The 27,066-nt window shown below is 31.6% G+C and overlaps 2 protein-coding genes across 3 annotated transcripts in view; one reads left to right on the top strand and one right to left on the bottom strand.

Annotated features, from left to right (window-relative positions):
* LOC100167119 (osmotic avoidance abnormal protein 3) overlaps nucleotides 1-13,699 on the top strand; it is a 22,752-nt gene extending 9,053 nt beyond the window's left edge. The window contains exons 2-12 of one of the 2 annotated variants that reach the window (XM_029488513.1): nucleotides 5,514-5,601; nucleotides 7,444-7,599; nucleotides 7,938-8,223; nucleotides 8,341-8,720; nucleotides 8,813-9,205; nucleotides 10,156-10,259; nucleotides 10,378-10,609; nucleotides 11,824-11,984; nucleotides 12,082-12,179; nucleotides 12,256-12,362; nucleotides 13,239-13,699. In XM_029488513.1, the coding sequence (XP_029344373.1) occupies nucleotides 5,527-5,601; nucleotides 7,444-7,599; nucleotides 7,938-8,223; nucleotides 8,341-8,720; nucleotides 8,813-9,205; nucleotides 10,156-10,259; nucleotides 10,378-10,609; nucleotides 11,824-11,984; nucleotides 12,082-12,179; nucleotides 12,256-12,362; nucleotides 13,239-13,451 (2,205 nt within the window). In that variant the 5' untranslated portion in view covers nucleotides 5,514-5,526 and the 3' untranslated portion in view covers nucleotides 13,452-13,699. Of the gene's footprint in view, nucleotides 1-5,513; nucleotides 5,602-7,443; nucleotides 7,600-7,937; nucleotides 8,224-8,340; nucleotides 8,721-8,812; nucleotides 9,206-10,155; nucleotides 10,260-10,377; nucleotides 10,610-11,823; nucleotides 11,985-12,081; nucleotides 12,180-12,255; nucleotides 12,363-12,790; nucleotides 12,964-13,238 lie in introns of both variants that reach the window. The other variant, XM_016800901.2, reaches the window with a different exon arrangement.
* Nucleotides 13,700-14,491: 792 nt separating this feature from the next.
* LOC100160300 (epoxide hydrolase 1) lies at nucleotides 14,492-22,084 on the bottom strand. Its single transcript, XM_003241505.4, has 5 exons — nucleotides 21,728-22,084; nucleotides 18,594-19,135; nucleotides 16,752-16,963; nucleotides 15,092-15,323; nucleotides 14,492-14,981 (listed from the first exon to the last, which is right to left on the bottom strand). Exons 1-5 carry the CDS (start codon nucleotides 21,917-21,919, stop codon nucleotides 14,894-14,896), a joined length of 1,266 nt encoding a protein of 421 aa, XP_003241553.2. The 5' UTR covers nucleotides 21,920-22,084; the 3' UTR covers nucleotides 14,492-14,893.
* Nucleotides 22,085-27,066: the final 4,982 nt, after the last annotated feature.

Below are 27,066 nucleotides of genomic sequence, written 5' to 3'. Positions count from 1 at the left end.
ATATATCTATGATTTTACCACGGTTTTTCGTTGATGTATAACGCGTTATAACTTATAAGTACCTAATAGATATTATGATATGATTAATTTGGAATTTATTATAGGTACCTATTATAGGTCAATTTTTTTTTAATACCATAGATAAGTATATATATGTCTAATACATAGACTGACATACCGTCTCCGCTCAGAATCGTTTTTCTTATACAGTGATATTATATCATTGAATTCAAATTTAATACTGTCCATTATACAGTGACCCACTTCTAACCTACTGTACAGCAGAGCGACATCCACTTACCCACCTTTTTTAATAGGTATAACCATTAACCGGTATACGTATATGTGACTCGAAATGCGGTATGCAATCGCCAATCATGCACCTATAGTACGTGCGTCACTATATGCGGCATGTACGCATATATGTTCGTATGTATAATGTATATATAAATATGGTTCTTAGGAATACTTGAAATTACTTTTTCATCTTATATAATCAATTATTCAACTGTAATATTTGTTTTAATTTAGTCTTTGGCTAAAGAATAGGATATTTTGTTTAATTTATTTTCTTACGTCAGGGTAACTATGTCAAGGAGATATATTTAGAAAAGATGTGTCAGGAATTTAGCTGGTGGGATTGTACATTTTTTCAATTTCTGTGCCGTTTCATTTCCATCTACGCCCATGTGATACAAATTCAAATTTTTTATTAAGGGAGGGAGGGCTTTATTAAATCTATTTTGAATTTGCAATACTGTATAATCTGGTTTTATTTTGTTGGTTCATAAGTAAACTAAGAGTGTGACTATTAAGAATTAAGACGATTGGTTTTCTTTAATGTTGTCTGTTGATATCTTTAATTTACCAATAATATATTATATCTATAGCTTTCGATTTTTGTTGTACATTGTATAGTATTGTACTTATAGGTATACACAGTGGCGTAGACATGATTTCTGAAAGGGGGGGGGATAAAAAAAAAACGACTGCTAAATGGGAGGTGAAAGTTGGAAAATCTTCACCCTCTCAAAACTTTTTTCTAAGGTTCCTAGTAAAATATTTAACAATAGGAACAATTCATATAATTCAGGGATGGAAAACGTTTTAAAAAAACGTTATTAAACGGAAAAAAACAAAAAACGAAAACAATTAATAAAACAAAAACAAAAAACAACTGAAAAACGATAACAGAAAATCTCAAAAACCGAAAAAATTTAATAACGAAATCAAAAACGAAAACGAAAATAAATTATAGTATAATACATTATTAAATTATACCACAAAAAAATGTTTGAAAAAATATTCACATAATATGTGAATATTATTAAAATATTATAATTTTGATTTAAAATTTAAAATTTAAATATTAAGAATAATTAATTTTAATTTTTAACTTTTAAGTGTAGGGCCCAGCGAAACCAGCTAACATCCGTCCCATCCAAGCCTTTCAATCCATCTCATTAAGACTCTAACCGGTGCTCCGTGGTATATCACAAATTCAGCTCTCCATAACGACTTAAAACTTCCAACAGTAATTTGATTATTAAAGGAAAAATGAGGGTGAGCAATGAGCATGCTTGGTGAATTACCATGTATATTATGCTATTTTTATTATATTTACGTCAGGGTTTGGAATTTTGTCACCAATACGCCACTGTATCATAATATGCATGTTAAAGAAATGAAGTTTGAACGAACATTTCTTTGTGTATTGCAGTGTAGTATTTAATTACATGTCATATAATATATTGTTACACTAAAATAATGATATTCGTTCAAACTTTGCGCTCGTAATACCTATTACCTACCTAATTGGATTAATTTATCAGGTTCTTGCAATTTCTTATTTTTCTGTATTTCTATATAATAATATGTAATACCTATTCGTTATTTCAATAATAGAAAATACGTATACTCGAGTATATTATATTAGTATATTTTTTTTTTATTATTATAATAATTTATAGGAGCCTATAAATTATTATAATAACCCTTTTTAAAATAAGTACTTGAAATATATGCACAAACGTTAATCGGTAAATGTGTTGCGCATATAGTAATTAAATTATAATTTTTTTTTGCTTGGGACACAACTCGACACCTATATCATAATAGTGTTATACAATATACACTCGACCTGTTCATATAGGTACTATATGACATATTCACATATATTGTACTTCGCAATATACCGTGTTTGTGAGTGTGTGTGTGTGTGTGTGTGTGTGTGTTGTGCTATTTGTATGCGAAGCGATGGCACACGAATATTTTTAAGTACGAGGTTAGCCGCGGGGTTGGGACCATATTATAATAGTGCCGACATTCGTGTATATACTTCGGTCGTACGTGTCGATGGTGATTGCGTTTGACAGGTGTATAACAACACGGGCTGACTTATATACATACCCACCAATAATGATGATGATAATACGATATTTTATTGATTATTTCCGCGAATCGAATAACGCGCACCTACTTATATTGCTATTATAATATTACATGGACGGCGGTCGCACCGTAATATTATGTAGTGTATAGGACGTAGGTATACCGCGCGTATACTCACATCGCAGACGGCGGGTGCGATGTGCAGACACTCGTTCCAAGTTCACATAATAATTATTTACGCGTCGCATATAAGTATAATAATATTATTATTCTTTTGACTGGTGTTATCATTTCCACGCCATGAAAAAAAAAACCTTGAACCGAAAACGTCGTATATCGAGCCGTTTTGTGTCTAATAATTTTGGTTTCTTGTACTGCGCGTGTCACGCCCTGAACATTTCGCGAACGCCATCCATAGAGCGTTTAACAAGGGTTAAAATTCTGGGGGAGGGGTGCAAACAAAACTGTTGACTTAAAATAACTCTTGGGCCCCTACACGGCTACACCCCATCCACAACATACCATTAGACATTTTACATTCTGATAACGAAGCGAATAGTGTACGGTGGGCCTACTAGCTGGTCTTACAACGATATGTTTTTTGTTTTATGTATTTATTTTTTATGAATTTGACCAAGTAAGCCTATCATGAAAATTACTTACATAAATCAATAGTTAGTATTATCTTACCATTGACATTTTTTAACGTTAATTAATTACCTATAAATATAAATGTATACATATTTGTATCACGAGAATAACGAAAAACAAAATATAGGTATATAAGTCAAATATTTTTTGAAAAGTAGCCCCTAGCCCCTCTCCATATTCTCGGAACACCGGCCGGACGAGGTAAAACTCTGTGACGAGAGCCTTTCCTAAGTTGACTTATTTAGACTAATTAGTCTAATCGCGATTCAAACTTTCGTCGTAAAACCGTTTTTTTTTTAAATGTATTGTCTAATAAACTTGTAGTGTTCCCACAAAAATATTGTTTAATCAAAATATATTTACGAATTATACAGTTGTAGCAATACGACAGATATGAATTAATAATTGTGCGTTTTATTTTGTGGCCCAATTCGTGTATATTTTTCACGTTTCAAATGAAAAAATCGTAATGATATTACACCGGTATAATCTATTGTTTTTATCGGCAGAATACATAATATATATTATAATGTGTATACAGTTATACACTATACTAGATCATCAATATAAATTGTGGTCGGCATGAGTGACTGAAAATTAAAATTAGACTTTAGAGTATATAAAACTTGATTATTTCGTCATGATAACGCGATGTGAAAAACAATTTCACTGTGGAATTGTGTCACGAAATGCATTTTATGGACATTGGAGACATAATATATTATAGCTTATAACGGTTTGTATATTATAATATGTTATCGGACGCACCAAAAAAAAAAAATCGCATGTGAATCGGACACGAAACATACAGCGCCAATTATAATTTTAAATAAAATATAAAATATAATGATAGGCAACCAGGCGGCGAGATAACGTTGGCGTGCATGTTTTTCAAACGAATTCGAATACGTTTCGTATTGATGGTTAATATTTCAAAGGATTCGAATATTTCGAATTCGCTAAACCGCCTAAACTTAATCAAAGTCATATGAAACTCAGGGTCAGAGAAGCCAATGTCTAGGTCCAGAAGACTTGGGCTGCGTGACCCGTCATACGATACTGCATTGCATAAATAAAATAAATACTGTTTGATTAATTTGTTTATCAAATTATGCATAAGCCACTACAATGTTACAATAACCAGAACATACAAATAATATTGTTGTTCGATTTTTTGTTAGGTACCTACCTATATCTACATCAAATATTTAAATTGGTCGAAACTAATAAATCAATAAATCTAAAGTTCCGTCATTATTAGTTGTTATACAAATCGAAAGATAATACAGCCTAGTGCAGGAGATCCCAAACTGTTTTGGCTCGTGTAGCCTTATTTGAACCAAAGTTTTCTCAGGATTCCCTTCCCCAAGTAATATCATGACTATTGACTAATCATAAAACATTAGAAAAGTTAAATATAAACCAGTAGAAATTGTAATGAGTAATACGAAATATTTATTTAATTTAAATTATTGGTACATAATTTATACAATTTTATTTACATAGTCATTAATTTTTCTGTCATCGCCATTGCTGGGTTTTCAAATTTTTTTTCGGACCATATAAAATTCTACGATAGCATGATGCCCCTGTAAAGACACCTCAGCGCACCAGGGCACCGCGGCGCACACTTTGGGAACCACTGACCTATTGCATAGATTTTATAATATACTATATTATAAAATCAATGCCTATAGGAAGGTAGTTATAGCTTTATAGGTAGTATAAACGTATAAATGTATATTTACTTAATTTTTTTATAACTGTTATCTTAATATTATAATAATATTACATACTTTTAAATATACAATTTACGATTTCGGCTGTCGAAATATGATATACGATTTAGCGGAGGTATTGGTTAGGTAGTATAAATGTATTATATAAGATGTATAGACGTATAGTCTATACTATTATCTAACTATTATTTTTGTAATTTGTATAGGTACTAATATTATATTTCATAGTTTTAAATAAACTTACCCTTTTATATGTTTATGATAGTTTTATTTTTACTAACATTTATAAGTGACTTTTAAAAAAAATCGGTTTTCCAAATTTCATTAACTTCACCCTCTCCCTACCATTTTTAAGCTTTTATAACACCTTTTGGTTCGTTACGAATGAAAAGTTCGTTTTTAGTTTTTACCAATTCTTAACACACGATACTTGTTTTACAAATATGGTTGAGTTGACATAGTCGGGGGTTTTGAAATTTTGACCATTTCTCCAACCCCTCCCATTTTGAAATGCTTATACAATATATATTATTTTGATTTTTTCTAAAGACGACACCGTTAATTTTACAAATCTTTACAATAACGGAATAGCAAATGTAATGTAAAATTATCATGCTCATTTTTTGATTTGAGAGGACTGGGGAAATTAATAATATACTATTATTATACATTTATAACGTACAATTTTGTGAATTTTTGTTTCATATACATTATAATAACTTGGTGCTGCAGTCAATGCGCAGCGATGACTTCGGAAAACGTAAAAGTCATTGCGAGGTGTCGGCCGATGAACACGAGGGAACGGGCGTTAAATAGTAAGGTGAGACCGTGGTCTAGTTATATTCATACCTGACCTATATAATTTTACAATAAATATATGTAAAAAATATATTATATTATAGACTATTAAAGCTGTAATGAGATTTCGTCGGCGACCATTCTCGACCGCATTATTATAAAAAACGATTCCCACGCACCACTGTGACCTATAAACCTAGTAATAGCCTAGCATGCCGCCCTAATAGTATACGGATAGCAAACACGCCGGGCACGCAATTCGCACATCTAACACTAACACCCACCCAACTCTCTCTTAACCCCATAGTCGTTGTGCATTACATTATAATATGCAGTGATTATACGTGTGCCGAAATTTCGTTTTTCAATGCAGGAAAACCAAAGTGATGTACGGTGGAGGGTAGGTGACCCACTGTTTATTATTATATTATATTTCCCTGTGTACAGACAGAAATAGACCGTTGACCGACTAACTGCGTGGTTCGTGAGAAATTGTAATATTATGTATATCCTAATAATACCTTATAGGTATCGGTAGATATATAGTTTTCCAAACACCACTATATTATAGTGTGTAAATCCTTCCGATTTTTAGAAACTATAGTTATACATTTCTCATAAATACAATGTATTGTTTGTTTACCGTGACGCTATTATAATGGTAGGTACACTATAAAGATAATATAATATTATAATAATAGGTAGGTAATATAACTATCGGTTTTTGTGTTGAGCAAGAAAAAAAATCAACCACCATCGTAATGTATCATCCTGTATTGTGCCCTCAACTTTACGTATCTAGTCAAAGGTGGGCAAGTTAATGAAAATAATCAACTCAAGTTAAGTTAAGTTAAGAGGACACAAGATCGATAAGTTAAAAGTTAACAGTTAACAAATTATAAATTTAACTCGATAAGTTAAAAGTTAATAAAGAAAAAACTATTAACTTAACTCAGTTTAAAAAAAGTTAATCTATTAATTTTTTTAATCACATAAAGAGTGAATGTGTCTTTTTAGTTTCTAATTTATAAATTATAAAAAACAATTTTATTGAACTTTTATCATAATGTACGCTGTATACCCTTTTACTTTTACTTTACTATTATTTACTAATTTAAACTATACTCATCTCAAATTCATAATTTAACAAGTACATTTTTTTATATCATATAGCAATTGAATAATATAAGTTATATAACATTTTAACATAACAATTGTCAATTTATAATTTAAAATGATTAATTTTTTAAAAACATTTTTATTGCAACTCGTATAATATATAATTTACAACTTAATAAAATATATGAATATACACAAAATTATTTTATCAAGAAAAAGAACAGAAATGTTTGTGTTTTTGTGTTTTTGTATGGATTATTTTTATTTCATATTAATAGTAATATTTTTATAGTAGTATTTACGTATAAAAGAAAAATTTCAAAATGTTTTTAACTTGATAGATTTTTTGAAAATCAACTGAGAAAAGCTAAGTTATTTCAACTATAAATTAAACTAGTTCATACGTTGATTGAAAAATGAACTAACTAGTTAAATTTTTAAATTTTTTTAACTTTTTAACTAGTTAATGCCCACCTTTGTATCTAGTAAATACGCAGAGGCGTTTTCAAGCATAACAGTATGATTATTGTTTTGTTCCGTGTACTGTAGAAACCCCGAGTTTTCTATACAATCGCTCGAAAATCAGTGCAATCGTAAATTTTCATATATTTTACTGATTTTTATGACGATATCTGTCACTATATTATCTAATATATTATTAGGTATCCATTATCCGAATATCGTAATTGTGTAATTAAACCTATATCCAGTAAGGTTTTCTGATCAACGTCCATAAATGTTTCAGAACGTAGTGTTTATAGACTCGGAGAAATGCACTTGTTCGATCGTCAATCCCACAGACGGTTCGGCCCCGCCGAAAACGTTTACTTTCGATGGCGTTTACGGGCCAGATTCAAACACAGAGCAGATATACAACGACATCGCTTATCCTTTTGTGGAAGTAAGTAATATATATATATAAATATACATATAATATACGATGCGGTATATGATGAATGGCGCGATGTCCTGTGGTTTTCCGCAATTATTTTTGCGTTATTATGATGACAGTTACGTAATTCCTGAGTGGAGGAGTCAAGGGGGGCAATTGTCCCCCGACATTTTTCCAGTGGATAAAGATATAATCTTCCCCCCTCCCTCCCAGACATATCTACTTTTTAATCGTAATTCGATAAAAGAAAAAAACAGTGAACATCGTTTGTTAGATTATGTACGCATTATTTACCAATAATATAATATTTTATTACGTGCGCGCGTCACGATATAATCTATATATAGGGCATCTTAGAAGGTTACAACTGTACGGTGTTCGCGTACGGACAAACTGGATGTGGTAAGAGTTTCTCGATGCAGGGTGTAGACTCACCGCCGAACCAACGTGGTATCATACCCAGAGCCTTTGAACACGTCTTCGAGGCAATATCCGTGACGGATGACGTAAAGTTTCTGGTGCTCGCCTCGTACATTGAGATCTACAACGAGGAAGTGAGAGACCTGTTGAGCACAGACACCAAACGGAGACTTGAATTGAAGGAAAATCCGGAGAGGGGAGTCTACGTACACGGTACACACGCGTTGTTATATTATATATATATTAATTTTAACGATTTATGATTATATATTCACTTTTACTTACTTATAAAGTTATAACTTGTGTATACATATATGTATATTATTGTAGAGTTATCACATCACGCCGTGCAAGATGTCACCGAGTGTCAAAAGCTCATGGAACAGGGTTGGAGGAATAGAGCAACCGGAGCCACAATGATGAACGCAGACTCTTCCAGGAGCCATTCGATTTTCACCATATCCGTGGAAATGATGTCAACTTCGCAGGACGTGGACGACATAAAGTCGATAAAACGAGGGAAACTGAGTCTAGTTGACTTGGCGGGTAGCGAACGTCAGGCGAAAACTGGTGCTTCGGGTGACCGGCTCAGGGAAGCCACAAAAATCAATCTCTCTTTGTCGGCTTTGGGCAACGTGATATCAGCCCTGGTGGACGGAAAAGCGAAACACATACCATACAGGGATTCAAAACTCACCCGACTACTACAGGTAAGACATAATAAACAAGGAAAATGTACATTTCCGTCGGTACTCCCTCTTTCGTCGTTTTCTTTAAAAAAATTGTTCGTCGTTGTATATAGGATTCTCTCGGGGGAAATACGAAAACACTGATGGTCGCTTGCCTGTCGCCCGCCGACAATAACTACGACGAGACCTTGTCGACACTGAGGTACGCTAATCGCGCCAAAAACATATACAACGAACCACACGTGAACGAAGATCCCAAAGACACGATGCTGCGCCAGTATCAAGAACAGATCAAAAAACTCAAAGAACTGCTGGAAGCGTCCACTGCTCAGTTGCCCACGAATGATATTTCCGAAAAGGAAAAATTACGGCAGGAGTATCAAGATGAAATGGGCAAGCTAAGGGAAAAATACCAAGAAGAATATAATTCCAAGTGTCAGATGCAAGCAGATTTGAAAACGTTGAAAGAGAAGTATGACAAAAACTTGGCAAAGATCTCAAATCAAGTACGTATCGTATACCTACGCTGCGTATATAAATATATTTTTTACTTTTTTAAGCGTTTGTTTTTATTTTAACATAAAGAGTGCGACAATTGACACGTGTTATTATATTATATCATGTGCAAAGTCTACACTGTAGATTATTATTTAAATATAATGTAGACCAGGGCTTGAAATCGATTTGAAATATCAATAAAAATCTTCTAAGAATCAAATATTTCTTTTAATGATATCCAAAATTTATATTGAAAACGAAAAAAAATTAAACCAATAATTTAATACTAAAATAAAATATGTTTTACATTTTTATAATATACAAATAGATTTAAAATGTTAAAAAAATAATTTTAATTTAAAATTTAACAACAGTCGATAGGTTAGGTTAGGATGTTTTTCATTATGTAGGTAGGTAGTAATAAATAATTAATATTTTGTTTTCTCAGACCAGCTGTTACGCAGCTGTAACAACAGTTTTCTCGAAGTTAGAAATCAAAATTAAAACAGTAAAAATATAAAATTTATATTTTAAATCGAAAAAAAATAAAAATATTGTTCAAAATGTAATTAAAAATCATTAAATTATAATATCAATATATTATTTTAAACTTAAATCAGAAAAAACAAATATCTATAATTTAAATTCAAAATGTATGATGGTAAAATTTATAAAATAATGCAGTATTTGATTAAATTTAACTTGACTAGAAAACGACAAAATTCGCTTCAAGTGGTATTTATATATTTTTATTTTGAATGAATTTTAATTATAAATTATGATTACACGGCGTTTTAGATATGCAATTTAGCTACATAACTTTCGTGAGTATCTCATTTCGGCATTATATATAAAATGTGTACGTGCGTTTGGTACATAAAAGTTCGCTGCATGATACCGTCATGTAGACGTGTATACGCCATATTATTATAAAAACGTTGTTTTTGCATATTTTCAGAACGACAGCAATTGCAGGACGTCATCTCCGCAACAGATCGTAGAAAAAGCGTTGAAGAGCAATCGAGTGGAATTAAACTCGTCGCAACAGGAAATACTGAAAAGGTACCTATACCCACCTGTTCTGCCCATATTTTATCGTCCCACACTGACGCTCGCCATTATACACCCATTATAAAGTATTGCAATTTAATTCGTGGTACCGTGTTTATATTGTATTTAGGTTGAAGAAACTCCAAGAGAGTATGGTCGGTGGGGAGCGGGTCAACGACAGAGAGCTCCAGGAACGTCGATCGCGCAAAAAGAAAGCAGCCGAGAGGCGATTGAACGCTTTGGCGAGGGCGCTGGCCACCGTCGAGACCGAAGACGGACCGAACTTGGTGTTGGGCGTGTACGACGACATACAGGAAGAGCTGAGGGCTAAGAACGAGGCGCTGAAGAAGTATAGACAAAAAGTATATTATATAATATATTATTACGGAATACATATACGACAGTATAATATAGGTTATGATATGGCCGGTCGGACTACGGGACTAAATTGTACATAATTGGGGATTTATCAATTCCACCGAAACATTTTGTACTGTTTTGAAACTGAAAGAAAGTATAGTAAGTAATAAACCGACTCTGCCAACTGCTATCCAAAAAGTATCTATAAAACATAATTTAAATGCCGAGTCTTAAATTTATAAAAATGTTAAAAGCCAGCCATAATTTTTAGACAGTATTTATATTTCACTGATTTTTTTATGAAAATAATTATTATAAAATTTAAAATATTAAAAATATCATGATTTATAAGATATTGTATACGTTATATAACGAAAACGAACCAACTACAAACACTGTTATAGGTACCTACCTCGTCAATAATTTTAATTATGTTAAATATTTATTTATATTTATATATTATGATAAATTTAAAGCTCAGCGTAATCAATAGATCCGGGTGAGTTAATAGATATAGATAAGTATTATGAATAGTGGCCGGCGGGATCAATAAATGCACAATTTATTATATTATTTAATAAAATGTAGTGGCTAGAAAAATCTGGCATTAAAAATAATTTTAAAAAAATCACTTAAATCTGTTGTTCGATAATTGTAACTACCTACTTGCTATAGAAAAATATGAATGAATTATTATATTCATTTTAAATTACCTTATATTAAATGGCTTAATGTATAAAGTGTATAATGTTTATATAATATAATATAATTAAATTTTTAATGCATATTAATTTATCGATATAATATTTTAATTTTTTTTATATCATATATTTTCATTGCGAGTCGCAAATTGCGACTATCTTAAAAATTAAAAACTGAAATAGTGAATATCTGTTATAAGTTATAAGTTATTAATATATTATTTTACAAAAATGTTAGTAACACATTTTAACGACTATGCCTAAAATACGCCTTAATAAGTGAAACTAAGAGATCTACATATCATAAGCTTGTTATCGATGTAAAAATAAATTTCATTTCATTTGAAACGGCCAAGAAGTTTTTAAAATGCTTATATTCTTTAAAATTGCAAGAAAATACAAACAAGTAGAAAATAAAATGTATATTATTTGAAGTGTCTGCGGTGTGTGAACCAAATTCCGTACCTACTAAAAAAGCTGAAGTTGCGTTACGGTTTTACATTTTTGTTTTTCAGCTAAAAGCGTCGGACCGAGAGGTGGCGGACATCCAGAGTGAATTCGAAAACGAGCGAACAGATTACCTGGAAACAATCAGGAAACAGGAGCGACAGATCAAATTGCAGAGTCAAATCTTAGAAAAAATAGTGCCAACGCTGTCTAAAGAATGCAATTACAGGTAGGTATATAGTATATACAATGCTCGGTTGCACGAACATATTATAGAACACCATATTATATGACGTATAATAAACTGTGATATATTTTTCTTTCAGCAACTTGGAGAGGTTGAAAGAAGACGCGGAATGGGAGGACGACACGCAGAGTTGGAAACTGCCAGACCTGACAAGGATAAAACTGCCTCCGGCTTCGGGTAAACGCGGGTGTGGGATCTTTTAGAAATGTTTCATTTTTTAACCAGCGATTATTTCGGCATTCGGATGCGGTAGGTGCGTCGTCTTCGGGCCGCAGACAGTCCGTTAACTCGGTGACCGCTCCGGCTAGATTAGAAAACTCTGAAAATCTGTTGGCGATGTATACGTTCCATCCGCTGCAGGTTAAACAATAATTATGTGTTCTAAAGTTGTACGATATTCGTGCGGTTTTCGCCCGCCTTTTATACGCACAGTTGCTGCAGCGTGTGCGATTTGTGCGCAATTTTAAATACTGTCTTCCTATCTATCGACCAAACCACCGACTCCTGAACAATATTGTTTTCGCTTATATTATTATTGCAGCTCTTGCAGAACACGTGGTGCATTAGATATATATATATACCTAATATTAAATGGCGTCTCGGCAACGGGACTTCTATTATAATATGACACTGCTGCGTATATAGTTTTATCTGTTTCGTTTACATAATATATATACTTACGTTTTCGGCAGTGCTTATACAACATGATATATTATGCTATTTAATTGTGGCTTCACAGCACGCGTCTTTCTTGCATATAATATCCTATAATATATACAATATAATAGGCACGTTAACACAGCCCGCCAACGGATCGGCGGCGTTTAGCACGTTCGAAAACAGCCGGAGGAAGATGTCGCTGGGCATATTCAACACGCTGGCCGGTCTGTCGTTCGACAAGTCTTCCAGTTCAGACAGCAGTCGGCGGTCGTCGTCGCCGGAAGTGCCCGTCTATGATCAGGTGAAACGTCCACGCACGCATCATCACGGTAGTTAAGTCACATTTCGACAAAAAAATATATTATCCACAATCACGTTTTGTCTGGTTTTTTTTTTTGAAAATTTTTTCAATCATATTATAGCGATCGTGGTGTGTAGGCGCAAAAGCTGTTTATCGCATATGCGCGTTGCCCGTGCGGGTCACTGGCGACGTTTAAAGTCAAAACGCTTTATATGACGTATTATATTATATTATATTATATTATATTATATATCGCATTATGTCCAATGTTTCAGAAATATCAGAAATCGGCTGAAGACGATTTTGCCGGCAATTACTTTAAACCAAAACGAGCTACCGAGTTGCTGATACAATCCCACGGAGAGTCTGGTAGACCGTTTCATAAATGGAAAGGTATACCTAGCTACCTATATTGCGTTATTAGAAAAAAGTGGAATATTATTAGGATAAATAAGAGAACGCTAGGCAAGAAGTTAGTCTTCTTTTAAGACTCGTTAAAGTTAGTTTACTTATAAAAACAAACAAAGTCGGATGATAAATTGGTGTCTGAAATTTACCGTGGACATTTATTCGGAAATAGGTTTCTGAATAAGAGTTCAAAATTAGTTTTTTTCAATAGTTTAAAACTTTAAAACACAAATTTATTAAAACCCGTTCTTCCAAATGTATCTATTACATATTTTTATTGATAATTATCTAGCTGAAATTATTGATGATGAAAGATGATTGATTGATTACCTAATTGAATTGAATCCCGGTATAGTGGTGACTGGTGGTAAATTGTGTTCACCAGCATTTTTTTGCTGCCACAGCAGCACCACTAAGACAATGTTACCGCCACCGATGCAGTATGTGTAGGGGATCTTACATTAAGTTTAAATCGTGTATGGTAAAAAAGTTTCTATTATCAAAAAATATCATCCATTATCTATTATTGAAATTATCCAGTCAGTGTTACATAAATTATCAGTATTAAAGAAAATTGGAATTTTAACGGTGGTTACAAAAATATAATAAGTGGTTACTTTTTGTTTTCGACGGGTTAGATTAGATAATTTCATGTATTCAATTTAACTCGTTAAGTTAAGAATGTTTTAAAATAGTTATTATGAATTAAAACTGACTAGATAAGTGAAAAAGTTACTTTTAAACTATATAGGTTTCGTAACTTTAACTTCCACTGTGGAATCGTACCTGCTATATAGCTATATGATCATACATTGTATTTATCATACATTCATATTTCATATTAATACGTTCTTTATCTCTAAAACAGTATCGTGATTTTTAAAATTAATGTACCTTATAAATGTATTAAGACTATAATATTAATAACATAATATAGTAAATGTGTGCATTGGTGTGCTCTCTCATCGAATCCATTTGATAGGATTTTAAATTTTAGGATGAGTAAGAATTTTTAAATTGTCAGAATTTATTATTCGTCCGTATACTCGTATTTAAATAAATATAGTATATTATGCAAGATGCGTGAATAAAACAGAGACAACGAATATGCCCTCTTAATTATTTAACATAATAATATGTAATTTTATCGAATAAATATTATTCATACATATTATATACTATATTAAAGACATGCAAAAAAAGAAAAATGTTTTATTATTACAGGAAACAGACGCATATCACCAGAAAATATGGTTAAAAAGCCAACGAAATTAGAATCGCTCCTTCCGGTTATCGGCGACCGAAAATTACAAAAAAATACCTTGGACAGAATTTAAAAAATGTTCCTAAAAAAATGTGAGGTGTACAAAACATAAATAAATAATGTTAAACTGAATTGAGTCTTATGTTTTCCATCTCGTAAACCGTCGTCCAGATGTCATCGGCCAACAGTCTGGGTTGTTCGAACGCGGCGAAATGTCCGCCGGCCTTCATCTCTGTAACTCTGATCAGTTTTTTGAATTTACGATTCAAAAGTGTCTTCAATGCCCAACGCTATCGGCATCTCGTTCGGGAAAACAGCACAGGCTGCTGGAACCTTAACGTTGGCCCTGTATGTGTATATAATATGAAACGAAAATTTTGGAATCTTGTTATTAATATTTACAACGCGCGTGTAAAACACCAATACTGTACACTGTACAGTGATGTATATACGTACATTAAGTGAGGAAGAGCTCGATATTTGTTACTGGCGTACTCCGAGTACAGGCGCATCGACGTGGTCATCGAACCAGTAACCCAGTATACCATGACGTTGTCCAACAGTTCGTCCGTGTTGAACTTGGACAGGCCACCGTCCGGTTGATTTTTGTAATTCGTGGATGTCCAGGTGGAAAACTTTTCCAAGATGTAAGCTGCCAAGCCGACCGGAGAATCGTTCAGAGCGACTCCTGAACGCATATATAAGCGGGGATTTAGTTGAATTTTAGGGAGAAACTTAAATTTTAATATAGCTTAAACATATTTTTATATTTAAATAGGCAAACGAATTCGCATGACCGCGCTATCTATTAACATTTTTAAATAGTTTTATCATAAATATTCCCTATCTATTGTGAAATGAACAATAATAGGCCGGTATATAAAACAATTTATTTTTTAAAACATATTTTTATATTTAAATAGGCAAACGAATTCGCATGACCGCGCTATCTATTAACATTTTTAAATAGTTTTATCATAAATATTCCCTATCTATTGTGAAATGAACAATAATAGGCCGGTATATAAAACAATTTATTTTTTAAAAGATAACATTTAGCCAATATGCCCCCCATGCCATGTGGGTGCTATTTATTTTATTTATGTAAGCAATAGTCAAATATCAAAAGTGTATTGAACTTTTTAGCAATCATACCTTTTAATTTGCAGATTACATTTTATAAAATGGACACGCTTGAATTGCCTCTCATGCTTTAGAATTTAGATAGTTAACCCACTCGATTTATTAGTACTCGAAATGACTTCGCTAGTTTTAATATTATTTACCTACTCACTTTAAATATTGATTTTATAATTATTGAATAAACCTCATTACTTAAATTCATTTAAATTAATTATTTATTATTGTAAATAGAGAATAAGGTTATTTACTTATTTATATATATATATAGGTTTTTTAATAAGCTAAATATGTTGTTTTCATAAACACGTCTATCGTAACTCTTTACAGGATGTCGTACCGTCATTTGCTAGATTATTTGGAAAGCCAAACTTAAATACACTCAAAATTAAAATGTTTTGGTACCAATCAAATATTCAACTATTCCGAAATCCTAATCAATGATTGACGTCATGATGTCATGAGTCATGTCAGCATTTAATGAACGAAAATAAAAGTAATATTTTTTTAACGATGTACAAAAATCAATAAAATAATCGATATAGTACGATAAAATGGATCGATATACCTATTGATTTTTAATATAGTCTATACGGAACTTATATGGACGGAGTTTAAGTTTTTAAAGTGTTAAATGATTGAAGTTCACCAAAATAGTATATTATACGTACTAAGATTAAAAACTTTAAAAAGTTAAAAATAGAATTTAATTCATATACATAATTAAAAATAACAAATCTTCTCAATATGACTTGCTATAAAATAACGATACTCGTCATAATATGTTGAATTTCTTAGGAATTGTTTGCCCCTTCATCCTTTCTCACAACTAAGCTACCTATGATCATGTTGATGAAACTATGACTAAAATGGTTTATTACAATCATGTAGCTGTAGTGGAGTGCATACCACGTTTTTTTCGTTTTTGATAAAAAACGAAGTACAATAAAAACGAGCGAGAAATAAAATAACGCACCTGCTGTGTCGGGTTTGGTCATTTGTAAATGCATGTATCCGGATTCTTCGAGGAACCCGAAAAACAACTCACTCAGTGGATAGGTCCGGGATTTTTCGTTCTCGTTGCTGACGATTATCGAAGGCCAGTAAGTTCCCAACAGCAATCGGACATAATCGTTTAGTGTCAAAGATGAAGTCGACGAACACATGTTCGAATGCATGCCGTATACCCTAAGGTAAAATTAATAATAAATACACATGTAAAAAGCAGATAAGTGGACGTCACTCTGCTGTACAGTAGGTTACAAGTGGGTCAATGTATAATGGATTGTATTAAAGTTGAATTCAGTGATATAATATCATTGTATAAGAGAAACGATTCTGAACGGAGACGGTTTGTCAGTCTGGATTTTTTATATTGTTATTATTTATTATAGCCTGTTAGTTGAATTAATGTTATAATATTATTATTATTTATTCGTTGCTATGGTGATACACAAATTGTTAGAAATATTTGGTAGTTTTTTCCCTTGGAATCAATTAACTATTGAGAAAATCGAAAAGTGACCTGTATAAAGTACCATCTTGATCCAATTTGCTAAAAGATAAGGTACTATATGTTGAAATCGAAGCACTCCTCCTGGTAGAAATTTTTATACAGAATAAAAAAAAAGTAAATAAATAAATAAACACCATTGTAAAAACACTAGCTTCTTCGCTGCACTCAGAATCTAAAATGTAGGTATATGATTATATAAAAAATTAAATTAAATTAAAATAAATAAATATATATATAATTAATTAAGAGGGTGCTACACCCGCATGCGTTCTTTCTGTCTTACAAACGCATATAACATAGCAAATTGTACGCTTAACAGATCACACTTGGCTCTGATAGTTTAAAAAATTAGAGTGAATCGACCTCTTATACAATTTAGAAGTAAGGATTTATTTAGTGAATCTCGTAGGTTTTTTTAAATTTACATTTTAAAGTAAATTATGAGTATTTTAAAATTATAAATTGTTTGTGATTTTTAAAACATTCATAACTTGCTTCAAAATTAAAATTAAAAAAAAAAACCTTGAGGTTCGCTAGATAATAATCTTAACTTTAAATTGTATAAGAGGTCAATTCACTCTAATTTTTATGCTAACAGAGCTAAGCGTGATCTGCTGCGAGTACAGTTTGCTTTATATTATACGTTTGTAAGACAGAAAAAATGTATGCAGGTGTAGCACCCTCTTAAAGTTTGGGACTATTATTATATAAGAAATGTGCATTTCAAAATATGCATGCGAATTAACAATATAAAATACTCTAAAATATTCTGCATTTCTGTAGTTAAAATTATAAGGGGGACTGGGAATGAAAAACAACGAAATATGAACTTACATTAAAATATGCCCTAATGTAATAATTATAAAACATATTATTAATGTTTGGTAAACTTAACAATATTTTCAGTACAGTACAAAATCATTACTTTAATTGAAAAATTTATTTTAATTTACCGATTTGAAGAGGTACTAGAAACTGCAGGTGCGTGTTGGTATTCAGAAAAATGCTTCTTATATTATAATAATGTGTCACTATGATAAAATGTAAAAATGTAAAATAATGTAAAATTAAGAAGTTATCACTTAAAATTGTTTAAAAAATGAAAATGTGGTACTTAATAGTTAATTATTTAAATAACAATGAACAACAAAATTACCAGAATTTTTTAATTGATATAGCTAGTAGTGTTTATACATACATTCTTAAATATGTATATAGGCTGAGTAATGTTGGTAACTATATAAGTTATAGATAGTGCATCTAATTTTCACGTTTATACGCGATGCACAGGAAATCTCTTACCTGTCAGGAAATAACTTCGAAATCGCTTCGGTTATAACTGCTCCCCAATCGCCACCCTGGACGTAGAACTTTTCGTGGCCGAGCCTTTCCATGAGCTTGACAAACATTTGGCCCATCTGCGCCGGACCCATACCGGGCCGTGTGGCCGCGTCCGAAAACCCGTAACCCGGTAACGAGGGCGCTACCACTTCGAACACGAAATTGCGACCGGCCACCGGGGTGGTCAGCATCGGTATGATTTTGTAAAACTCGACGACGGATCCGGGCCACCCATGCAGCAAGAGCAGCGGGATCGTTCGGGCCGTGGTCTGTGCTGGAGGTTTCACGTGTATGAAATGCAAGTCTAGACCGAAAATGTTGGTCTTGAACTGTGGCAACGAGTTCAGGTACGCCTGTCTGGCGGTCCAATCGTAACGGTTCGACCAGTGGTCAATGATCTTCGCCAAGTGGTCGCCGTTGAACCCGTACTCGAAATTTACGCTCCGCAACGGCTTTACGATCGGTCTGGAGTTTGACAGCCTGTTCTTCAAGTCTGCGAGGACCTGGGATAAACGAACGTGGGTTACATATTTTATTATAAACGGCTCTGCGATGTCTTGGTTGAGCCTTGGTTATGTCGTGTGGCTTATAGACAAACTATTTAAAGTCGTGTAACGTGATGTAATCGGAACCAAGTTTAGAAAAAGAAAAACAAACAACCTTCGAACAAACAACACAAGTAGTATAACATAGAGAAGATATCCCAAAATGCGACTTAATAAAAATCATATTTCATGTGTAAGAAAAATCATAATATATTTTTGAATGTTTTAAATTTTAATATTTTCATATTGCATTATTGATTAAATTGCACTAATCAAAATCGATAAATTAAATTAGACTCTTATATATGCAGCAAAAAAAATGTTTATTAACACAGCAGAAATTAAATAGGTAATCAAATAATACAATAGCGGTTTGTTTGATGATTGATACAAGTCATAGATCAAAGGCCAAGTTATAGTACGTCGTCAAAAATAAATTTTTTTAGTGTGTTCCAATATTAATCATAAAAATCAATAAAAGTTCTAATTTAAACTCGGAGTACGTATAATAGCTGATAACTGAAAAGTAGGTACCTGTAATAAATATTATTATTTTAAATGATGTGCCATCGTTTCAGCATAACTTTTGTGAACTATCGTCTTGATATAAAAATAAATAAAAGTTTCGTAAAAAAAAATTCTCATAAAATAACTTGCATAGATTTTTAAATTTTTATATAAGTACTAATAATTATTAATTTGTTATAAATTATACTCCACACACAATAATATTAAGTTCAAAATTGTTTACAAAAGTAAAGTATTTAAAACCATTATAATAACAACATAGCTATCTGTGTATAAATACGTAACCCCCACGACATCCAATTATATAGATTAACGAATACTTATGTGAATGTTAGGTACATTTCATATTTAAAAATCTGATCTTGATTTTTGTTGGCGTCAACCGTTTTAGTCATACACTGTGTAATATGTCTGTATAGAGTAGTGTATTACACATTAATAGATTGTATAGATTGATATTATTTTACATAACTTACAGTAATATTACTAATAATTTATATATTATACTATATGTCTATGCATAATTAATATAAATATAATCAGTGGCGTGCGAAATTCGGTATGGAGGGGAAGTCATGAAATAATTTAGGTATTTAATAAAATATAATATTTATACTCCATTTAACCATGACTGTCCGGTTGTATTTCTTAAATAAACGTTTTTAAACGCTTAGGTAAAAATTATATTATTTATTAATATGTATATATAGGCGAGTATAGTAATGTAAATTTTCATGAACATTTTTTTTGATGACAATTTTCGTGAAAATTTTATAATTTATCATATTAATTTCTTATAAAATAAATCTTTTGTTATTATATAGTTGTAGTATATTTAACCTTCATAATTATATTTTAAAATATGTACTTTTATTACCATTTACCCATTTTAATATAAAGTTGGTATTATTCTAATGAACATAATATAGTAAATCAATTACAAATCATTAAATATATATAATATATACCTATATCAGTATATAATATTTAACTCGGTAATAAATGTGCATTTTTATCTTTTATTAAAAATGTTGTATTTTTACTTCAGTATAAATTATGAGTGTATAATTGTTTTGTTATAATTATTGATTTTTCAATTTTTAACGGAGATAATTTATTATTTGAGTCACTTCCTCAATTTTACCCAAATTATATATTTTTTTATTATAAGTGTTTTGTTTGACTCTGACGTTATACTTGTTACAATGTAAATAAAAATGAAACAGTAATTTTATAAAGTATTTTAAAACTTTATTTAAACTTTAAAATTAATTAATTGAAAAGTACAAAAAAAAACAAATTTTCAAGCTCACATCTCTGGGCGAGTACATACTGACCGTCTTAGCTCAGAATAGTTTTTCGCATACAACACGACACCTAATAAAGCACAGCCGATGAGCTGCAGTGTACCCACTTGTCCACCTTTTTTTTTTAAACGACCTGTGTATGACTATGGTCTATGAGTAATGAGTATGTAGGTACCATTAATCTTATCAACTAATATTGTTACGGTAAGGAAAGAAAACGTATTTCTATCTCTCTATCGCCACAATCGATTTTTGTTGTAATTTGGTATATGGTATACAGTATACCGGATACCGGTACAACCGTATATAGCTGATAATTTAAATGTTTAACATATCATTACCTATATTCTATTGTTTTCTATACATGATCAAATGTTTAAGATAATATTTTGACTCTTTTTGAGCTATTTATAGCATTTTAAATTTTAAATTTTTTCTCCTATAAATTATGTCGATAAAATGTAATGTCCCGCTTGAAAACTAATGTACTTGTCTACAGCATATAGCGGTATATTCTATACCCACTTGCCCACCTTTTTTAAACGATTTATGTATCAGTGTTCATAACGTTAATTCCGTCAACTAATTACGTTACGGCAGGAAAAAGTGTAACAATATATACACTTATAGATACCACATACCACATACTTATAGATACCACATACTTATTATATTATTATAATGTACTATTGAAATGTCCATCGATATCACATACTTCGGACGTGACGTTAATCACAAATGGTCGAACTTCTTTGGCATTGCTACGGTCTTTCGTCCGGCCGGAATCGGATCCCCAACAAACGTCCACAGGCATTGTTTCGGGCTCCACGAAATCGATGGCAGTTTTCTGGTAAACGACCAGCCCAAATGCGACCAAGGCGGCCAACAAGTATTTGAAATTTCCCATTTTTCAATGGTGTAGGTCGTGTCCGGCGTCACTATTCCTGTTTCGTACGCTGCCGGCAGCACACTGACTTGATTACCTATACGCGACGAATAGGTGGCTTCGTTGTGACTACCTATATAGGTATAAAGTATACGAGGTATGCCTAATATCTTACCTACCTAAAAACTGAAATATTATGATATGATAAGTGCTGCACATTATAAAGCATACTATATTATATATACAGAGTGTTTCACCAAGTTTGTCCCCCTCGAAAACAGGTTTTCTCCATTCAGTAATCGTTTTGAATAATCTATATTAACTGCAATTCATAGTTTTTTAGAGTTAATATAATATGTAAATATTTTAAAAATTGAATTAACAATTTCCATTAAGTATATTCAAACAGTTTATGTGCATTTTAAGGTTTCGACGAGAGGCGGGTAGAGTAGTAAAGGAGTATACACTATACACATAATACACAGATTGTTGGCTCCTGGTGGGAGGGTCTTTACAAAACCAGTGAATCACTCTGTATATAAACCCATGCGTGTTTGTATTATTTGGCTTACACTGTTGCCGTCTGTTGTCGAGTCCGTGTGATGGTTAATCACGAATAACGCAATAGACAATTTTGTATATAGTCTTGCAAACAATAATAATGTTCATCCAGAATCTATATTGCAATCCTACATATTTTACCGGTCAAATGTTCTTAGTCGTTTTTCATGTTTTCAGGTAGTTGACAAAATAAAAAAAATTAACCTATAGATAAAAGATTTTAAAAACCTAAAAAAATTATTTGTAAAGCTACACTTTCAAAATTAGTCGCTACGAATGTACTATATATGCACACAAATGTTACATATAGCCATATAGGTACATTTTATATTATGTATTTGAAATTAATAAATATTATAATGTAGGTAATGATATGTCAAAGTCAGGAAATAACGATACCTATAATTAATCTAGAGTTCCTGCGCTGAAACTATACTACTATAATATTATGACTGAATGTCTCGTGTCTGTATATTATCATAGTTTTTAATTACCTTTATGGTCTATAATCAGTATAATCTACATTATCTGATTATGGGTCAGTGGTGGGTGGGGAGGTATGGGTTTCAATTCCCCCCTCACAAACATGACCAAATTAAGCCACTGTATAAAGATATGAATAAAATTTTCAAAATGAAATAAATGTCAAATTTTAATATTGCTTGAAAAAAACTTCAAGCCTTTATAAATTATGGTAAGTATTATATTTTAAAGCAATAGTTATCTGATGACCGCTAATAAATCATCAAAATAATGCTCATGAATGGAACTCGTTGAAGTATGTAAGTATATAAGTATGCCTATTGCCTTGGAAGTGGGATATATTATACAATATAGTTGTCAAAATATTTGAAAAAGGTGCGTAAATAATAAGGAAATATTTTATTTATATTATTTGGCCAAGAACTTCTCATTTGAAAAATATTTTGTAAGAAACATTAACAAAACATTTTAATCATATTTTTTCATAAAACATTTTCATGGAAACATTATAAAAAAATAAAGTCAACATTTTTGTGCAACCATATAGTCTAATATTTTGTTATCAAATATTTATAAAATATTATTAGTCAAATATTCATTATTCAATCACTCCAAAATATTCACAAAATATGATAATTTCCAAATGCTGTGTGGGTAGGTATCTAGTCTATATAAACGAATATATGGGACATGAGTCAATGATGCCATGATAGGATCCCTGCCTGAAATCCCTGCCCAACTTTTTTTTTTTATGACGATCGTCATATATTATTGAATAAATAAACTAAAATTACAACACCTATCTTGGTAACACTTCTGAAAAAAATTCTATAGATACGACCTTGTGTCTAGTAAATACGAACTATTATAGGTACTATAATGAGAGATGATATATATATAAGATGAATAAGTAAGGCATAGGTAGGTAGGTAGATATTATAAACATAAAATAGGTATATTTATTAAATAAATGGTATTTATAGTGACCTCTGCTTACAAATATGACGTAACAAGCTATTTTTATGTAGAAAAAAAACAATTTAATTAACTACTACAATTATATTTACGCTGTAGATTAACAAAAATCATTTATTTTTCATCGTTATGTATAATATTATACTTCTAATAAACAACATTTATGTAGACTTATCAGTTATTACCAATATTATTTATTGCTGTACACCTCCAAAACGATTTGGTTCTTTTATCACAAATACATCACTTTCATAATATATAAATTGCATCACTATATTATTATACATAAATATTACGACTGACACTTTCAATAATATGAAAAATATTATATGGATACTTATTTTTCTGGTCACTGTTGAGCTAAAGTGTCTGTAAAAAAAAATTATTGATTTTTCATAAAAATAATCAAATGATCAACGTCCGGGTTGACGGAACTGGTCGCGAGCGGTGAAAATCGGCTGATGGACATCTGCTGGGCCTCACGGCAGAGTCTAAAATTGTGTGAATTAAGTAGTACTTTCATTCGGTTTTGCACACTACTATAGGTCTATAATCTTAAAATATTTTTATGAGTGGAATTAGATGTGCAGTGGCAAAATTCGTGAATTTTAGGCACTGCCTCGTCGGTTCGTCTTGTGTATAGTCGAGCGCCATGGCTGCGGTGGTAAATGTGGCTTGTGGGACGTTTTGAACATCATCTGATCCGTCGATTGGTATCGTCAGCCCACCCTGCAGGCGGTCAGTGCCTAGCGGGTCGTGGCTTACTTTATAGTTACGCCGACCGTCTTGATTAGGTTGACATTATTAGGAGAAGCATATAGCTGCACAGGCATATTTAGCACCTACCTACGGGAAAATTTAAAACGGAGAGGAGAAAATCGAGGAAAGAGCAGGACAGTTTATTAGTAGGTGCGTAACTTACACTGTACAGACAGTAATTTACAAATATTGTATAAAAGATATAACATACCTATAGGTATAGTAATGTAGTATAGTATTCTTTTTACATTTTAGCAAAATAAGTTATTGCTAATATGGGCCAGGCCAAATGCCAATGACTACGTGGCAAGTGCTGTTTATAATTATAATTTTACGTCACTGAGACCGCAGTGGAGTCCCGCTGCAGCAGTCGTATAATAAGGCAGGAGTGTGTGCAAATTGCGTTTAAGATTTTGGGGGGGGGGCTAAAGCTCTACTTTAATAGCGTTGAATAATAGCTTAAAACAAAATGTAGGAAGTGTTTAGGGGGGGCTTAGCCACGATTATGATAGTAACGAAATAGCTAGGGAATTGTTTTGATACTGTTTACTGATGCTTGTTTTTAAAAATATAAGTATCAATTTGTAGTATTTCCGATTGAAATTTATGTTAGAATTTTCTTCCAGTAACCTTTTAATAGTCTACATTTAAAACCGTGAACAGCGCCGGGGTACCTATATGAAATATGGTAAATTTTATACATATTATAATATATAATATCATAATATGATGGTCAATAATAGGTCATCTGACCGAACAGCAATAGGGTAATATACCTAGGTAGGTAGCTTATACCTACCTATGTATCTATACACACAAAATTAATATTATTGTTATTTTTGATTACTTACCTGAATGGCTGTATGCTATAGTATTATGATTTATGATTATCATATTATGATATTTAATTAATAACCATTACTTGTATGTGTGTACCTATTACAAGTTGTTTGTCGGAGGAACAAATTTGAAATTCATACGTCTCAAAATAGTCAAAATTGAGTAGTAGCGGGTTGAAACTTTGCAAGTACCTCAAAATATTTACAGTTTTAAGAGTTGCTAAGATCTTTTTGTAAGAATATAAAATAGAATATAAAGCATATGATGTAGGTGCATAATATTTTGCATTACCGTTTTGTTGTAGATTATAAATTATAATGTCAGATGTTGATCGGAAATCAGCTCGTGAAAAACGTATATGAATACCGAGATAGCGCTATATAAACTGTGATATTTTTACTTATATAAGACACAAACCAAGACTGCAATTTTCGATTGATTTTGATTGTTATCAATAAAAGACGTTATTCGAAAGAAAACGCGAACACGCAAGCAAACCATAAATATAGTGGTGCAGAGATGAAAACAATTTTTAAGACAACTATAATACAAAGTCAACGGAACGTCGAAATGAATAATTAGTTTCAAGATCGTTGTGTTATGTTCGATAAATATTAATTTGAAAACACGCTATATATACCACCTATACGCAACTCTGCTGGTATAATTTAAATTTTTGAAAAAATCATAATGATGAAATAATCAATAATGCATATATACTTAAGCTCCTTACTCCTTAGTTAAATCGGATAAATAACTTTTCGTTTTTCGCGTAATCGCATCAATTCTTTGTTAATAAATTGTCTCTCACACTAACTCTTGGACTAAGTGGAGTTTCCTTATACAAGTGAGAAGAAAACATTATAACTACCTATTCGTAAAGCCATAGGGATTTCGTTTGAATATGAAGTTTTAGACGAAAATGTTTGTAGAGTAGTAAGTTTACAAATTTACTTATACTATTTTCATATTAATTAAACCTAGCCTAAAGTTAGAAAAACTATTCTCATCTAAGAAAGAGTGACAGTGTGATCAAAAAAATATTTTTAATTCAGTGCGGTCATTTAAGTTTTATATAAGTGGGCAGTGGCGCCAAAGTCCATGGTGACGGCCGGCCATATTTTATTTACTTCATAACTTTAATATGAGCATGAGTATATTCAAACCATGATTATGAATAAATGTATATTAGGGTACCTCCATATTAAATAATTAAGATATTGAGGCCGGGAAGTTTTAAAATTGCCCGACCACATTTTAAAAACTTCGGCGCCACTGTAAGTGGGTGCAAAAATGTTATGAGGCTAATCTCCCATACTAATATAATTAATGTAATATACCTACCTGTATTAAATACATTTTTATTCAAATTTAAATTACACAGTTTAATTGTATTATTAAAAAACAAAATTACAAAAGTAAATATTTATGTTTAGCAATGTAACATTACACACATAATATACACAATATAACAAATAGTAATACCTAATTATGACAGGTAAGTAAACTATTATTATTTTATTTAAAATAAAACCCTATGTATGACATGT

Source organism: Acyrthosiphon pisum, chromosome A1, assembly GCF_005508785.2.
Source record: "Acyrthosiphon pisum isolate AL4f chromosome A1, pea_aphid_22Mar2018_4r6ur, whole genome shotgun sequence".
Taxonomy (NCBI): domain Eukaryota; kingdom Metazoa; phylum Arthropoda; class Insecta; order Hemiptera; family Aphididae; genus Acyrthosiphon; species Acyrthosiphon pisum.
This window is presented reverse-complemented; position numbering and strand designations above follow the sequence as displayed.